Below are 18631 nucleotides of genomic sequence, written 5' to 3' on the forward strand. Positions count from 1 at the left end.
TCAGGTTGTTTTTCAGAGTCCATAGTCTCTTATGGTTTTTAATCCTGAGACTAGGTTTTCTCTAAAAAGTTAACAGCAGATGCCAGAAAAAAACAAAGGGTTAGGCTATCTGACTGTTAAAATGTAACTTCTTTACAGTAAGGTGCCATGAAGTTAAATGACACATCACAGACGGAAGAAAGAAATTACTTGCAATTTATTCCAGACCGGATTGGCTTGTATAATTGAACTGGCAACCAGGACATACCCAGATTAGTAAGAAACAAAGCAAATGAAAAGCCAGTTCCCCAGAAACGCAAACTGCCATACGTTTCACAAACCGCCCCCCCCACCCGCGCCCCCAGAGTGGCACCCACTGGTGGCAGTAATGGGACCTCTTCTATTACCAAACTGCAAACTGGAATAGCCATTTGGGAAAGCCGCTTGGCAAAATTAGAGGAGTTGAAGACACCTATCCATGACCAGCTCATGTCTAGATGTATGCCACATGTAAGCCCACGCACGCAATCGATCGCGGCTGCACGTGTCCTTAGCAGCAGACCCCCAGCAGGAGCACGGAGGAAACCAGCTACCTAGAATCTTGAAATACGATACCAGGCCCCATCAGCTCCTGGCAAGCGCAAACACCTCTTGGTGAAGCCAAGACACGGGATACGTGTAGTACTAAACTGGGCATGTTAAAAATACCCACCATCCCACATATAGTCTATGGCGTCCTTTATTGGCAGATCCTGTCAATTACCCAAGACCCATGCCTGAGCTCTTCTAGCTTGCCTTCTTCTGCTAGGTGACCTTGCTATTCCAGCCTCTCCAGCAGCGAGGGCCTGGCTGGGCCAGAGAACTGTAGCACAGACCTGCTGGCTAGGAGGCAGGTGGTGTGGTGGGGGGTTGTGGGGTGGTGGCGGTGTGAACAAATACTTTGTCGGGGATGCCGTGTGGCTGCAAGGTTTGAGACCATTCCAGGACTGTCTGAACATAGCATGTTTTCAGCTAAAAACATCAAGATGTTAGGAATTACTTTTCAGTGGTGAGCTAATGTTTTAATTTGCTACCTGCTAACAGGGAAGAGACCAAGTCCCTAGTTTTTAATTCAAACCTTAAACCCTCATGTCTGGGGCTGACATGGGTTTTAAAGCAAACAAGGTTCTCTAATGACTGGGAATGGAGAGCTTTCTGAGGATGTGTGTACATTTTAAAAAGAACACGAGGAAAATAAGCCTATAAAGGATCACATGAGAAATTTTAATTGAGCAACTTTATTCAAATAATTTCTACACCAAGAACTCAGAGTCATTTCAAAGGGACAAGTTGCACTGAAATTTGCTTTGAAGGGCAGATAAGTGAAGCCAGCTCTCACCAATTCTTGAGGATTAAACACACACAGAGTAAAGGGGAAGAGGGACAAACTCTTAAAAAAATAACTTGGCTACACATCTTTAGCTTTCAATTTTTCTCAGTACAAAGTCACTTTTCCATCTTGAAAGGTGTGTTCTTTCCTTTAGAAAAAAAAAGACAAGGAAAATGATTTCAGTAAAATTCTACTAGAATTCCCATGCCACCAAAACCTTAACTGTTCTGTATTTATTCCACTGCATATATATATATATATGCACATACGTATATATATATATATATGCATATATATATAAGCATTTGTGTGTCCACTATAGAAAACATATCCAGGATGCAAAAACCCACTGGAGGGTTACCCTTCTCCAGGAGCAGCGCCACCTGGTGGTTATGCCCAGGAACCAGGTGGTTGCTGGCCTGGCATCAAGGGCCTGGGCGGACTCAGGATTCAAGAGAGGCTTCAGCTATTCAGCTACACTCCCTTATTTATAGAGTAAGAGACAGAACCTGCCTGTTGGATGAGACCTATCTCATCAAAGGGGTCGTTGCGGATTAAGGGAGGAGGGGGTGAGAAGGTTCTGCATAGCCAGGCGGGGACTCAGACATCAGCCATTAATATGCCTTCTGTAGTCAGCTCAGGAAGATTTAGTCCGTTTTCTCAAGAGATTTATAATATAAGTAGAAAAAGAAGAAAAATGTGGAAAATGGTTAAGTGTGTTCATGTCACAGCTTTAAGACGGAACTGTGAGAGGCCTCCATGGCGTGGCCACCATGACTTACCAAATTCCAGGGGAGCCGGCCCCCCAGAGGGCTGAGCTCTCTTCTGGCTGCTCCACTGCCAGGCACCAGGCATCACTCATGGCTGTGACCTTGGCAGCCCTCACTGGGCAGGTGAACGAGAGGAGACTGCCAGTCATTGGGAAGGTGGGAAGGGTGGGTCTGCCGCAGCGGAGGTGGAAGAGGGCTGGGGGAGTGACCCCGCTGAACTCCAGGGGCTGGGTCAGCAGGTGGCCTGACATGGCAGCAAATCTGGGGACGAGGTGGGAAAAGCCACAGAGGTGAAGCTGAGGGACAGGACGATGTAGGGGACAGGTCAGGAGGAACAGAGGTCACCGCATGGTTAAGGCCCCAGGACGTGGCCATTGGGGGCACTGGTGGACAGTGGCTTCAGTGGAGGACAAGCCAGACAGCAGGCCGGAGGATACAGGGGCAGCCGGAGGAAGTGGAAGCAGAAGGAAAAAAGACCAGACCATGATTCTGACCCTGAAGAGGCACTGGCTACTATGGGTTGTGTTCATTCAGGAAGGACCAGTCCTCTCCTGCACCCAGCCCCACCTGCAGCCAAAGCCCTCTCAGGTTTTGGGAAATACTCTCTGCGAGTGGGGCCATGTGGGTCTGAATGCCGAGAAGCGTGACTAGGCAAAGGCAGGGAAGGACCAGTGGGGTCACTCAGGGGCTGGGACAGTGACAGCTCAGGGCTCATCCCTGAGAGGAACGCGCGGGTTCCTGGGATGGGTTCACGGTGGGGAAAAGAGAACATGGGATGTTCAGGGGAGATGGGGTCCGTCTGAACGGCCACTGAGGGGGGCCGCCCATCTGCTTGGAGTGAGGAGGGAGGAGGAAGGTTTCGACATGACCTCGCCTGCCCACACCTGCCCACACCACCAACGCATAAGACCCCAAATGTGTGTTTGTTCAGAAGAGTCTCATTGCCCAAACCCCGGCCTGGGAACACTGAAGCGTGCGCCGGAAAGCCTGGTGCTCGTGGGAAAACAGTGATCAATCCACGGTGACTCGCCCCACCCTGCCTTCTTGCATCTTTTCTCCCGAGAAAAGAGAACGGCACACACGCATTCACACTTGACTCAAGTGTCCACACAAACCAGACTGTGGGATGAGGTGGGACCTCCGTGCCCAACACTGGGTCGTGGGGCAGCAGCGGGTGGCCCAGGCCAGCTGCTCCTGCTCTGTCCCTGGCACGGAGTCCAGAAATAAAAGGAAAGTCACTATTTGCAGATCAGTTCTGCTTTAGGACGGCTGTTTTCGGAGTGGGACCAGGAGAGGCTAGGAAGGACACAAACTGACAAGGACAGAGAGCGCACTACTAGGCTTTTTAGAAAAGTCCCCCAGATGCACTGCCGTGGGAAGTGTGTAAAATGTTCCTGCTAAGAACCCTTTTAGCCCCCACCTCGACACATCCCACCCACAAACAGGTTCTGGATATAAAAGCTCATTTTGGAGGAAGGAAAAGAATTTGGGAGGAAGTTTGGAAAACGAGCATAGAAGAATCCTCCTGTAAAACACCCATATTTAACCCACAGAAACGCACCTTCTTTTCCCAGGGGGGCTGTCAGGAGCCGGCCTCTCCCCTGGCCACGGGATGGTGTGGCCCACCACACACAATAGATCCTGGGAACTGGCCCACTGTCCATACAGCAGGGAATCTGATAATCGGCGTCTCTTTGGAGGGGACTGGTGGCCCCTCGTGGCAGTGAGCACGAAGCTCATTGACGGCTGAGCCTCAAGTGCGGTCGAGCCCAGTGGACTTTCCATGCTCCACTGGGGTGATGCTGACAGCTTTGGGGGACCCTGGAAGCCAGAGTCTGGGTTTGCTTTTTCCAAGGTGCCTCCTCTGAGGTACTGAACTTCCAGGCTTGCTCTATCTGGAGATGTTCCTATACGTAAAGGCACCTGTGTCCGCTGCGGTGACTGTTGGCAATACATTTGATGAAGCTTGTCGAATTTCTCCTTTATTTCATTGAAATGATTCCTTCCACAGCTTGGAGGCTGTCCGCCGGCTACTGATGTGGCTTTGCTGGGAGATATGGACTTTCTAAGTATTTCAAAATGGTTTCCTTGAAAAAGGTCAAGGGTCTGCTCTGAGCAGCCTGGGCTCTGCACAGAGCTGGTCTCTGAAAGCAAGGGAGGCTCACCCCTCACTAGCAGGGGTTCGCTGTTCCATCTCACTGTTCCAATAGCTCGTTCACCCAGGTCTTCAAAAGCCTCGTGGAACCTGCTGAGCCTGCGGGTTTCTAAGCCCCGGGGGCTGCAAGGGCTCGCTGGACCACCCCTGTACACGGCCACCGCCGAGGGTCCCGGGAGGGAAGTCAGGCAGGGCTGTTTCCCAGGGTTTGGGCAATATTCCTGATGAAGCTTATCAAATTTGATTCCAATTTCCCTGTAACGATTCTCTCCCTTGTCCTTCAGTATTCTCGGTCTGGAAACGATTTTTACAGGAGAAATTAACCATTTTAGTGCCATAAGTCTATTTTCCTGACCAAGATGATGCATTGTACGGGTTCCCTTGTAAGTCAATGAACACCCCTGAGGCATTAAACTCTTCAACCCTTTAAGCTCCTCCTTCCAACGTGGAACTAATTTGTGGATCTTGGGTTTGTTGACTTTAGGGAAACCTTTTCCCAATTCTACCCCTGCCTTCCAGCCAGAAGCATCTAGAAGGTTCTCGCAATCTCTTAACACTTCCCCGTCCTTCAGTGGCTCGGAACAGGGTGGGGGTGTCTCCTGGGAAGCCCTTCTAGAGAGCCTGGCTCCCCGGCACTGTGTCCGGTTCATTCTGTTCTTACACTTGTGCCTCCTCCTGGTGTTCCAGCTGTGAGCGATGAATGAGGTTTTGGTGGAGATGATACACGCCGGTTTTGTGCTCAGCAGCCGGCTCATCGAGTGCAGCATGCCGGCATACAGGTCGCTGATGGTCACGTCGCAGATGATGTCGGCCTCCAAGGCTGGGCTGCTTGAGCGGCTGTGCCCCTCAGCCCCCTGGAAGGCGAGACTGTCGCTTTTAGGCACGAGGGCCAGGTCTGCTGGATCGCACTCCCCAGGCCATGAAGCCGGCTTAACTGGGCCGCCAGGACTCCTTCCAGACACATGGCCATAGCTTCCTGGAGGAAAACACACACAAGGTAAAGTGCCACCATTCAAGACGGTACAGAGACCACAGAACTAAAGGGTGGATGGGGACGAGGCTTTTTTAAGCAAGACAAAAAAGAGGAAAGTTCCATGAAAATATAGAACTAGATTTTTCTCGGAGATTTCTTTCTAGCTCTCGACCTTAAACTTCTACTCTCCCCCCAAAACTTCCCCAGTGGGTCTTCCTTCCCAGGTGATAGTGTGCACGCTGGATGCCTTTTTCAAAGTCTCAGGAGAAACCAAACAATGACACTGGTTACCGGCAGGGCTGGGGGGCAGGGAAAACACAGGACTCCCGGATACACCTCTTCATGCGGACTGGACTTGCACATGTGCCATGTTTTATGTATTTAAAAAATAAAATTAAACCAATAAGGATAGGGAGAACTCTAAAAAGTGAAAACAGACCCGGAAAGCACTCAAGTGCTTATCAAATTTATGATAACGGCAAGAGGAAGAAGTAGTCAAATGATTTTGAACACTGTACTCAGAACAGGTAGCCTCAGTGGGACACTGTGTGAGGATCAAAGAGCTGCTTCAAACTCTGGAACCTTCTTAAGCAGGTTGTTGTGCAAGTGATAGCAGGAGCCGTGACTCTGAAACAGCTCTGCACTGCACGACCAGCCAGGCGAGCAGAGGGTTTTGGCACTGGCGATCACAGCGGTGGGGGGGCCACCGTGGAGTCGGGGTAAGGGCACAAAGTACTCAAAACTGACGCGGCAGGCGGGAGGACACGGAAACCCGTGAGGAGGGCTCCTATGGCCTGTGTGTGGGACAACTTGAGCACCAGTGGCTTCTAATATGTGCAAATTAAAAGAGAAAAAAAATGTCCAAGAGTTCTTATTGATTCTAGAATTTTTTAAACGTAAAACCATATGGGGATAAAGGGAGGAACAAAATTCAGGAAAGAAGTGAGACAGTGCTTGTTTACAGAATGCCAACAGGTGCACCCGGGGGGAATGGCAGGACCAGGATAGGGCGGGTTTGCAGCACTGACTCAGGCAGGAGTTGGGGCCTGACGCCAAAACCACAGCGTGGGAGGTCTGTGGGGAACCAGGTGATCTCAGAGGGGTACCCACAGATGACTCTGAGGAAGCGAGAAACCTGGGAGGGTCCTCCCTTAGCCAAGTGCCCAGGCTGGAGAGTCACTAACAATGGGACAGAGTGACGGGATGTCCTTGGAGAACACACGCCATCTCTGCATTATTTTTGCCAAAAATATTTAACATGAACTTAACCTGGAAGAAGTCCAGAGAAGTCCAAACTGAGGGACGTTCTGCAAGACTACCAGCGGCCAGGACTATTCATGAGATAGGAGATGGCCCAGGAGCCTTCTGGCCTGCACAGGACAGCTCCACCCAGGCCTGGGGTTTCCTTGTTCTTAGCAGACCTGCCAGCACTTAGGGACAGCACAGATGTGAACGCAGGTTGATGGACACAGTGCGTGGGCATGGGGGCAGTGGGCAGATAAGCAAATGCCACAAAATGTGGATTATTACATGCAAGCAAAGGATGTTTATTGTAGGAATCCTGTGTTTCTAGAGAGTCAAACATTTCACAACAGTACGTTGGGATAAAGAGCTAATTAGCAATTAGCATGCCGCAGTGCCGGAGGAAAAAAGCAGTCTATTAGTTAAATATGAATAATTTATCTACTAAGTGCTGGTCTAACAGTTTATGTCAATGAAACATGCACATAAGCAGAAGGGACACGGTTCATGCCAAGTTTCTATGTCATACTCACCATGGGCGGGGCCAGCAGGGGAGGCCAAGGAAGGACTCAGTGTCACATGGGTGTCCTCTCCATCTCCATCGTCAGAACACTGAAATCAAAGCATGATTTAACACGTGGGGGCGTCCTAAGCTGTCCCCCACCGCTAGTGCCAGGCCCCGCAGAATGGTGTGAGAGCTGCTCCTCCCCATCCAGAGGCCCTGGGTCTGAACTCAGCAGCAGATGTGACAAGTGTGACCACAATCCCAGTGGCTGCAGCCTCCAGCAGTGGTGGGAAGAGGTGTCTTAGTAAAATCTAGGAGCTTGTCCATGTGACCCTCAGGGGATCCCCCCCAGAGGCTCATTGCTGCCACCCATCTGCCAGGACCCCACCCCCTGCTGCTCTAGGATAAAGGGAAAGGCCATTTCCAGTACATCCACCAATTCACTGGTCCTCAGCCATGGCCTTCTCATTGGTCAGCAACACAATAAGAAAAAGTCCATGTTCCTGTGAAGTTTGCTGCCTTTGAGATAAATCACTCATCCCACATCACGTACCTCCTAGTTACTGGATATGAAAATGTCCTTTATGAGAAGACCCTGACAGAACTAGGAAAGCTAGAGCTGGCGTCCTTGCTCTGTCAGACCAAGTTCTGGGAGACTGGCTGTGGGGGAGTGTGGTGGGCACCCACCTTGGGCAAGGGCCCGGTGGGGCAGCCCAGACCTCAGCACAGACCCCCGTGACACAACCGCAGGTCAGGTGCAGAGGGCACTTGCTGCTGGTGCCAGCCTGGTCACCCCAGAGCCACGGGGAGCAGGGAGCTGCTGCTTCCCCACCACTGCCCCCAAGGTGGGGCCCTTACATTTCTGGGAGCTGCTCCAGAACAGAGGGCAATGGAGGACGCATCCCACGAGCTTCCCTGATCCCTGCTGCCCCCAAGGACCTGGAGCGCTTCCTCAAGGAGAGTGGAAATCTGCAGCCCGGGAATGATATGGTTTCTAAACATTTGCTTGGGAGGTTCCTTCTGGGCTCCACGGAGAGTAAGCAAGAACCTGATTGATGGGCCTCCTTGTGTCTCTAGGATTCAATCAGAAGATGCACGCCAGGAAGCACGTTACCTCTGATCGTCCTTCATCCTGGAGCAGAACATCCACCTGGGTCAAGTATTTCCTCCTTAACTCGTTTTTCAAAGGGCTCCAAGGCACTGCAGGCTGATACAGAAGTGAATCAGTATTCGTAAGAGCTTTTGGGTCTGGATGAGCTCTTGGGTGCTGGAACAAACTGGCAAGTTCATTAACTACACATCAGTAAATGAAGTGCTTCAAAGTCACTTTTCGCTCTTTGCTGTTAGTGCAAAGTGGTCCAGATCCTCTGAAAAGCCTTTGGACTCAGAAATCGAACTTTAGATCATTTACCCAGGGGCAACCATCCAAAAGAAAGTAAAAAAAGACAAAAAAAGAGAAGTCTGTGGAGGTTTAGGACAGCATTCCTAGAACAGAAAATAATTTAAAACAATCTGAGTATTCTTAGGTGAGTTCAGGACTCAACTGTGAGAATCAGCCCCGATTAGTACGTTTACGAGAAACGATGTTCAATGTTTTGGCTAAGGGGGCAGAACGGCGGCCTCTCCGTTCCCCTTCTGCCAAGCACGGGGGAGAGGGCGTGTCGACCTTCACTCTGCACTGGAGTGGGAAGCCGATGGGGGATAAAGGGGATAAGACAAAAACACACTGTCCAGGATGTTTCTTATTGCTGGGATCACCTACTTCCCCTTCACTGCCACCCCTATGTAACATTTTAAAAAGTACCCTCCATCCTCCCCCAGGGTCACAGACCATTTTAGTTAGACACTAAAAAGTCAAACTGGGCATATGGCAAACTCTGGATGAAAACAGCAATTTTAGGGAAAAACCCACATGTGAGCTCTTCCAGCATCTGACACTAGGGCCAGGAAAGACACCCCACTAGACTAAGTTCTCTGCTTATTCTCGTGTCTCCCAATGGAGGGAAGGTGAGATCGGATCCTGACGGGTGGAGAAGAGAGAGGTGGTTCTGGGACCACTGGGCCACTCTGGGTGGCACACAGATCAATGGCCTGATGACGTGACCTCATGACGACATGGGCTTCCAAGGGCTGACCTGGAAACACTCTGGGGAAACAACTTCCTTATGACACTGCCTCTTAGGCAAAGGCCAACTTAGAACCAACTTTCAATATCACGATCAAGGGTATGGGTGCATGGTGAACTGTGATGGGTCTATGTGCAGATGGAACATCATCCAACATTTTCTTTAAGTTCAGTAAACCAGGCTTGAACTGGGGCAGTGAAGGCTGCCATGTGCTAGACAGGAGAAGGCCTTCGCTGCCTTACGGGATCTGAAGGAGGATCAGAGACGTGAGGGGTGGTATTAGCAAAGAGCGAGTCTAAAGAGGACAAGAAATATACTGGAAATGAGGACATGCTCTTGTACCCCTGAGCCCAGGCTCGGTCCCTTCATTCTAACAGGTGGGTCTTACCATGAAGGACCCAGCAATCACTTCTTCCTGATATAAAGATGCATCATCATTGTTTTTTGAATCTGGAAGCAAAAAAAAAAGGAAATTTCAATCAGCATTTTAAAGAAACCTTGCATTTTCTCTTAAGGATAGTGTTTGCACCATTAGAGTATGTTCTAGAGTGCTCCCTTTAATAAGGACACAGCCATCAGTCGCTGTCCTGATTACTAGCAATGCAACAAACCCATCAGAGCAGGAATATGACTGGAGAAGCAGATTTCTTTCTTCTTTTTTTTTTTTAAGATTTTATTTATTGAGTGCCTGGTGGCTCAGTCCTTAAGCGTCTGCCTTTGGCTTAGGTCATGATCCCAGGGTTTTGGGATCGAGGCCCACATCAGGCTCCCTGCTCAGCTGGAAGCCTGCTTCTCCCTCTCCCCCTCCCCCTGCTTATGTTCCCTCTCTGTCAAATAAATAAATCAAATCTTATTAAAAAAAAGATTTGATTTATTTATTTGAGGGAGAGCCTATGCAGGAGCTGAAGGAGGGGAGAGGGAAAGGGAGAAGCAGACACTTTGCTGAGGGCAGAGCCCAATGTGGGGCTCGATCCCAGGACCCTGAGATCATGACCTGAGACCAAGTTAGATGCCCAACCGCCTGAGCCACTCAGGTGCTCCTGGAGAAGCCTTCTATCACCTTGAGCTCCTTCAATGGCCTCTGATTCTAGGAGCAGAGTCACTGTGGCCCAGGGCTGTTGTCTACCTCCCTGCTGTCTGCTATGTCAGCCACAGTGTGGCTGGCGAGCACTTGGAATGTGGCTGTGAGGCTGGGGAACTTTAAGTTAAATTTTATTTAATTTTCAATTCATTTGACTATCCACCGGCAGTGTGTGCCATCATGTTGGACAGTGCAGCTCTGGGATAACCATTCTAATTATTTCAAGCAGTCCAGAAACTCATGGAACTAAGGATTTGTGGAGATGCAGTTGGGATCAATGAGTAAACACCTTCATTAAGGTCTTCCTAGTTTTACTTGGCAAGACCGCCCTGTGTACTCTGAAGGACTGAATCCATTTTTACAGCTGGCCTGGAGCAGGTGAGCTGCTGGTGAGAGCTGGGCAGAGCACACGAAGCCTGTGGAGGACCAGCGCCAGCAGGAGATGGGGGTTTGGGGCCAGTTACAAAGTCTGACATTACAGACCTACAGTCTGGTTAACTGCTATCTGGAGAAGAGCTGGTGTTTGGAGCCTGGGTGAGGGTGGGGGTCTGTTCTGATCTGGGGATCAGGGGGCTTCCTGGGGGCAGTGAAACACGGTGGGCAGGCCAGGATTCTGCTCTTCATCCAAGAGCAACAGGAAGCCACTGCCGTGCTTTGAGCAGAGAAGCGGCGTGCCCGGAGGGGTGCTGTCGTAGGTGCCAGCAGGGGCAGGGTTGGTGCTGTGGGGGTGTGGCGGGGCATGGGGGCAGAGCTACATGAGGGACAAGGGGAGGCAGAGGCACAGGGAGGGAAGGTGGGGCTGGGTTTCTGGCTCATACTACAGATGTGCCAAGGACAATTATTCTGGTTGGCCTTTTCAGTTTAAATATGCCAAGTTTAGACTGAGAAGAAAGGCTGACAGGGTCTGGGTTAGGGGTTGCACCAGAGTGAGGGGCTCAGACCAATCTCAAAAAAGGGCATCTGGGAGAGAGGGGAGGTGGGCTGGCAGAAGGGGTTGGGGGGCGGGGGGGGGGGGGAGGAAGAAAACCCACAGCACAGACTAAAGCCAGGATTTCCAGAAGCTTCAAAAGCTACCAAGAGGGCAGTGGGATAGAAGCCCCAGAATGCCAATGAGTCAGCAACGGGGTGGCTGGGACCACTGAGAGTTCCGCCTTCCAGATGGAGTCAGGAGCCAGGATGGAGCCGGTGGAGTGCCTGGCAGGTGGGAAGCAAGGGCAGCTCCTGTAAGTTGGGTCATGAAGGGAAGTCAAACCAATGCAGAGAGAGGGACACAGGGCAGGGAGGCCTGTCAACTATGCTCGACTGTGCTTGAGGTGAAATCTGAGTGCATTCAACACTGATGGGCTGCACAGGGCTGAGGGAGACGCCAAAGAGAGAAAGGCGGCAGTGATAGACAGATTCCCCAGAAAACAGGCTGGGTCAGGGTTTGGGCAGTCTGGGACTGGCCTGGGGCAGGAACGGCGGCCCCGTGGAGGACAAGGTGACACAGAGGCAGGAAGACATCCCACAGGAGTCGGCAGTTCAAACACCACCCTGTGGGGGCCAATCTGAAGTCTTATGAAATTCCCGAGATGTTTCTAAGAGGGAGCAATAAGTTAAAAAACGGATGGGAGAGTGTTCATCCATTCTCAAGAAGGTTTGAGGGCTGTTTAGGTGTCAAGAACCATGATGTAACTAAGCAAGACAGAAGGAACTAGCAGGCACTTTAAGACGCTCTAGTTTTTAAAATAGCCTGGGAAAAAGTCCTAGTGAGGGATCTGGACTTCGAATGCTGTACTGGACCTGTGCCCCTCCCGACCCCGCCACCTAGCACAGGGTTACTCACCCACTGCCAGGACCTGTGTGCCAGGCACAGGGGATGCCGGACCTCTGGTGCTGGCTTCCGTGAGGCCACCATCGCTCCTGCAGACTGTCTCCACCAGGGAGTCCTCAAAAGCACAGAAGTAGATCAAGACAGGCTCGACTCAGTGACAACACACTTCAAACCCACAGTGAAGTACAACCCTACAATCCTCCCTTTAGCGTGAGAGCACAGGGTTAAAGGCACTTCTAGTACTTTCCCACGTAAAGGGCCTCGAGACTCCCTTTCGATGGTAGAGGCTCTCTCACAGAAGGAACAGCTTTCTTCCTCCGGGTGTGCCCTGGGCTTCTATTCCCAGAGCCACTCAGAGGGTGAATTGTGGATGGTGAGGGATGGAGCAGCGGAAGTGAGGGGCAAAGGCGGGAACGCAGGGGCCAGACCGCAGCCCACGTGTGGCTGCCATACAAAACCCAAACGCCACAGGACAGCCTTGTCACTAGATCAGAGAATAGAACCTGGACATCTGAGAGGCCCAGAGGGACTTCCTGTGATCTCGCCTGTGACCCCGTGTGTCACAGCCAGTTCTCAGGGGCAGTCAGCTGGCCTGACCAGGGTCACACCATGGGGGCAGCCGATGGGCCCTGGGCTGCTCTCTATGGCCTGGTCTCTATCTCTGGCCTCGCTAACAGTCCTGACAAATGCCATCTGTGGGTTCTCATTCGTAAAATGTGAGAATTCAAGATACCAGATTGGCTAAAGGAGCTTAGGAACTCCCCCACCTCGCAAGAACAGGAGTCAGAGCATGGTGAGGCCTGTCCCTGCAGGTGCCACCTCAGGATAAGGGGGTTTTGTGGCTGACTGTGAACACTGCCTGGTAACTGAATCCTGCCTTGGGGAATGTCGCCCCCTTTGCCTCAGGTGAGGAGGGGCTGAATCACCTGGAACAGACAGGAAGAACTGGAGGAGCCTCTGGAACTGTTTCGTGGCTGCTATGTCTGGAGGTGAGGCAGAACTTGATTTGAAAACTAGGGGAAGCTGAACCCTGGGCACTGACCTCCCAGTGGTCGGAGGCTCTGGGGCTACAAAGAGAACCCAGCCCTTGTGTTGGGACCAGACTGATAGGTCAACACACGCACAGCCCACCATGGCTTACTGCCTCCCACGGCCTCCAGGCACCATCTTGGGGGTGCGATAGGGGGCCAGCTGAGTATCTGGTTGTCTGGGGAAAGAAGGCAGAGTTGGGCACGGTCACACATCGTAACTTCGGGGGGCTGCAGATGTCTGAGTGGTCAGCACAGATGACGCCTAGTTTTCTAATCCTAGGATAGGAGCTCAAAATTCCACAGATCCCAGGCAGCAGTGCTCCTACATTTCAAGCAAAAACCTTAAATAGGGGCGCCTAGGTGGCTCAGTCAGTTAAGTGTCTGCCTTCGGCTCAGGTCATGATCCAAGGATCATGATCCTACACTGGGCTTCCTGCTCAGCTGGAAGCCTGCTTCTCCCTCTCCCACTCCCCCTGCTTGTGTTCCCTGTCTTGCTGTGTCTTTCTCTGTCAAATAAATAAAATCTTTAAAAAAACAAAACAAAACAACCTTAAATAAACGTGCAGATGAAAACACTTGGCTACCCAGGCCATTCAAATACTGGTCTGATTGGTGGGCATCATTACTAAGCATAATTTAGAGTGCAAATCCTTTGACCTGATGATCGCACCTCCTGGCGTCTACTAGATAAGGGGTAGTATAGGCCCTGGGAAAACGCAAGGATGGTCCTTCAAGGGGTTTTTATAACAGGGGTCTTATAAAGCTCACGGGAACACAGCCATGCCTGTTCATGTATGGCATACAGGAGACTTCCCCTCCTAATACAGAGCAGAGTAGCTGGAAACACACAGCCAGCAAAGCCTAAAATACTTCTCATCTGGCCCTTTGTCGGAAGTGTGCCGATCCCAGTTTATAATAAAGGAAGGTGCAAACAGCTAAATGCCTACCCATGAGAGCAGTTTTGAAAAAAAGGTAATTGAGTGATACAATGGATGATGAAAAAAAATGTTCACAACATATATTATTTGGAAAAAAGAGGGTGAAAAAACATGCGTATTATAAACAGGAATTACATTATACTAAAATATCATGAGTGACTGTAGAAGTTAGGTTGATTTTAATAGTTACATGTATCTCTAATATTTCTACAACCAAATACATGATGTGTGTGATGAAAATAATCAGGAAGAAATTTTATTTCAGAATTCCTGTTAATGGTTTGGGAATCCTAACCCTGACGTTTTCATTCTGGGGCACAGGCTTCTTGGCTGAGAAGCAGTCATTAAGGGGATCCCAGACGTCCTTGCAAAAATTACTGTGGCAAGACTCTGTGGGTCTCCCAGTGGGAAGACAAACTGTGTTGGCTCCTCCCATGAACACAGCAGGCCACCTGTCTCAGTGTCCACAGATAAATTCAGGAAAACCACACCGGGGTTTTGGAAGGGAATTCCATGGGGGAAAGAGGCGTGATCCTGCACCCTCTCCCTAATCTCTTCCCTTTGCAGAAGAGAAAAGAGGCATGTTTCCTCAAAGCAACTGGTTCGGGTCTTTTCTGCAAGGACCCAACAAAGTAAGCTCACAGCTATGGCTGCAGCTGGGGCAGGAACGGGTTTCTCCCTCCAGCCAGCCCTGCCCATGGGGCTGTTGTCAAGAGCCCTTAGGCCTTAGAGCAGAGGAAACGGGGACAGCTCCTTCTGGTACCTGACAACCAACAGAAGCAAAGCTTCTCAGGAAATCCTTAGAGGAAAATGGGGGGTACCTCGGGTGAGAAAGAAAGCCAGAGATCAGGAGCCCCGCGGCAATCTCCGGGGAATCCCGGCGCAGCCATAGCTGACCCACACCTTCATTCACATCGGTATTCCTGCATGGTAGCTTGTGTTGGAGATAAAATTTGACATTAAATACCTGGATGTGTCCTTTGTTTCTCTCCTTTACCAGTCCTCCACCCCAAATTCTCAATCCTTCAGAAAAGAAATAAAATTAAAATTACCACATAAGCAATCCTGACCGCTGAATTTCTGTTCAATCTGTGTCAAAGAAAACCAAAGTGGCAGGCAAAAGACAGATACAACACTGAAAGCATGGCTTACTTCTGATATTCTGTTGTTTTTCATCTTTGTGGAGTTGAAGGTTTTTTTTAAAAAATTAAGATTAGACTAACACCTGTTGTTAATGAAACTCTCCTATCCAAGAGGCAACAGCTCATCCAGTTCTGTCACTGAGCCAGAGTTAAATGGGGATAAAGAACACACATATGCCAAGTATTATCCTTAAAATAGATATATTGAGAGCAAACTATATATTACACGTAGACCGGAAGCACTGTTTGAGGGTAACCTCTCTACCCCATGTTCGGAGTGCTTTCTGAGGGAAGTCTACGAGTACAGAGCAAGGCCTAAGCAGAGTACAGAGCAAGGCCTAAGCATGCGGGTGAATGCTGAGATTTGGGAGTCCTGCCACTTACTAGTTAGCAGACCTGGGCCAGAATACTTGATCTCTTCCTAAACCTCCATTTGCCCCCAGGTAAATTCAGAGTGAATAAGAAGGGATCGTTCAGTTGAGATGGTTGCTAATGATGATACACAGTGCTTACAGTGATCCAGGCTCTATCCCAAACACTTCCCACATATATCACAATTAGTATTCACAACTCACATCTATGGAACTTGTAGAGAAATCCTAACTCTCTAGGAGGTTGGCACTCACCAAGTTCACTGTACAGATGGAGACACAGAGGCAAGAAGTAGGTCAAGTCACCAAGCCCAGGCTGCTCAGGCTGCTCAGCCAACTGGTGGGGCCAGGCTGTGAATCCAGGGCAGTGACTCTCTGTGCTCCTGCCCACTGCACCATGTGGCCTTTGCAGAACAGAGTGATACTTAGCAAGTATGCTAACTCAAGTTAAGGCTTTGCTAACTCAAGTTAAGCGGCAAAGTGACACCGGGCTAGTTTCCTAACCTCTTTCTGCTGCATCTCTGCTATGAAACAATGATCCTAGGACTAGTACCTACCTCAAAGGGCTGCTGAGAATCCAAAACATGAGACTCTCAGAAGCACAGGGCACACGGTGAGTGGTCAACACATGTGAACAACTATTATTCTCCTACTGTCTTCACCACCACAAGTGTGGGAGTTTAGCTACACTCTACATCCTGTGCTGTTGCCTTAAATTGGGAACTTTTGCCGCAAGGTGGTCCACTAGCTCTAATCAGAAAGTACCTCCTCAGGCTAAGCAATAGGTCCGGGGAACCATGCTATCATCAGCCAGGAGCTCCTGAGATCCACTGAATCCACACCCAGCATTGCTGCCAGAGGCCCCAGGAATCTGTGCTATAACAAGTTCTCCAGGAGGCCTTGGTGCTCTGAGTAGGAGTGCTGTCAGGCTGTGTAGATGCTTCAACTACTGCTCTCCTCAAACTGGAGTCAGAGTGGGCTTCACTGGTGGAGTTCGTGGTGCTCTACTAGGTATGTGGAGGGGCCAGAATGCTCCAGACACTGCCCATCCTTGCAGAGATGGTGCACAAGAACAGAGTGAAGCCTGCTGATGGCACCCTTAGGAAAGATTCCTACATGGCCCCATGTCCTGCCCTCAAGGTTAGATTTGTCACCACCTGTCACTATACTTCATCTTACTCAAAACGCCGGAAAGCGATTATCATCGCTCGACAGAGAGAAGTGAAACCTGGAGCCGGAATATCTTAGCTTCTGTCTTCATAAACTTTTCACCCACGGGTGGCTGGCTCAGCTAAAAAGGCAGACAGCTAACCCTTTATTTAACTTCAGAAGCTGGTCCTATGAAACTTCTAGGGCCTGCCTGTCCAATGCACAGCAGAGCTGGATGTGAGATTTGCCTTCACTAGTGGGTCTGAATGAGCTGGGAATAAGACTGAGTGGGCGAAACTGACGTCTTCACCTAGTTAGCAAAGAGACTCTGTGGGATGTAAGTCAGCTTACAGCATCAACCACTAAACAGAATGGCTCCTTCTCGTCACGTTCCGAGAGCTCAGAGCCTCAGGAGGACAGTTAATACTCCCAGTCAGATAGGTCAAATAACAGTCAATACGAGTGTTTATGAGGGCTGGGCCCTGTTCCAAGAACTCCACAAACTCACTCATGTAACTTCAAAAGTCACCACGAAGTAGGTATTATCATCTTCCCATGTGACAGATGAAGAAACAGAGACACGGCCTCCACTGTTAAAGCAACCAGCCCAAGCGGACAGAATAAGCGACCAAGCAGAGGCATGCATCGAGGGGTCTGCAGAATTCTGTTTTAATAAGTAATTCTGCCGGAAATAAGTAATTTAAGTAACTTATAGGTTCAAGGGAATTAGTAATGCTTTAATTTCTACTAGGTGAGCACAGTTTATTTTCATGAGAGAGCAGGGACGGGATTTCACGCTCTGGGAAGACACTATTCTGTTCACACGCTTAAACACTCAGAAGGTGGGGAGGACTCGTACCCTGGGGTGTCTCATAGGTCAGCGTGGACATCTGCACCAGCGGGGCATCCTCGAAGGGCTGGTTGTACTGCGGGAGAGACAGGGCGTCTGGTCAGGTCCGAGGGCCACGAGGAGGCCCTGACCCGGGCGGAGGAGACGCCAGCGCGAGGCTAGAAGTCTGGAAGAACCCTCCCCCACCCCAAGCTCCTTCCCTCTCGCCCCTCGGAAGTCTGGAAGAACCCCCCCAAGCTCCCTCCCTCTCCATCCCAGCCCCCCAATCCCGTCTCCCCAACCCCACTTCCTCCTCTACACCCCCGTCTCCCCTACCCTTCCCGCCCCATTGGCCCAGCGCTCCGCCGCCTCCATCCTCACTCCAGCTCCCAACCCCGTTTTCCCCCGTCGGCCTCGCGCCCCGATCCCCCCACTCCAGCGGGCCTGTGTTGGGGGGGTGCCGTACCTTTTCTATCAGTCGCTGCATGTGCCTCTGGAAGCGGCGGCGGCTGTCCCGGAGCTGCCACAGCAGCGCGTCCTCCCCGAGGAGCTGGTCCTCCATGCCCGCCCGAGACCCACACCCTACTCCAGCGGGAAGCAGAACCGCAGCCCCTCCCGCGACCCGTTCAAATAGCTACTCCCGTCCGTTCTGCCTGCCCTTCCGACAGTCTATTGGCTGACACGGAAAGACCAGGTGCTGATTGGGCCTTTCAAACATAACTACGCGATTTACGTCCGGCCAATCCGCGCCTGAGGTTCCGGCCCGCCCTCTTCGCCTCCGCGCAGGGGCAAAAAGGAGAGGGGTGGGGTCTGCCACCGCGCCTGCGCTGGGAGGTGGGTGGGCTGGTAGTAGGTCTGAGGGTGAAGTGCTTGTCAATGGGCGGTGCTCCTCGAGAATCTTGGGAAATACGTGTGCTTCTTCCCCTGTGCACCTGAGATGTGTGGAGGACTTGCAGGGGAGGTGGCGGGGGGTTCGTCTCGCTTCGCCGCCCTTCGAGCGGTGCGCTGGTAGGACCTCGGGGGTCCAAGAAAGAAAACACCGAATTACCATTACAAAAGGAGAAGGAAAGCGAACACATATTTAAGAAGTAGAAAAACCATAAATATCACAGGATCCAAGAAAATAATATATTTATTAACGTCGTGGCGCACCTTTCC

General features: G+C 50.8%; 1 protein-coding gene across 1 annotated transcript; it reads right to left on the reverse strand.

Moving 5' to 3' along the window:
- Positions 1-1049: 1049 nt before the first annotated feature.
- LOC123950691 (Holliday junction recognition protein) lies at positions 1050-18075 on the reverse strand. The gene is made up of 9 exons (XM_046018942.1): positions 17940-18075; positions 17504-17570; positions 14950-15005; positions 12026-12128; positions 9508-9569; positions 8108-8200; positions 7022-7100; positions 3680-5249; positions 1050-1496 (listed from the first exon to the last, which is right to left on the reverse strand). Exons 1-9 carry the CDS (start codon positions 18033-18035, stop codon positions 1454-1456), a joined length of 2169 nt encoding a protein of 722 aa, XP_045874898.1. The 5' UTR covers positions 18036-18075; the 3' UTR covers positions 1050-1453.
- Positions 18076-18631: the final 556 nt, after the last annotated feature.

This window comes from Meles meles, chromosome 9 (genome assembly GCF_922984935.1).
Source record: "Meles meles chromosome 9, mMelMel3.1 paternal haplotype, whole genome shotgun sequence".
Classification (NCBI taxonomy): domain Eukaryota; kingdom Metazoa; phylum Chordata; class Mammalia; order Carnivora; family Mustelidae; genus Meles; species Meles meles.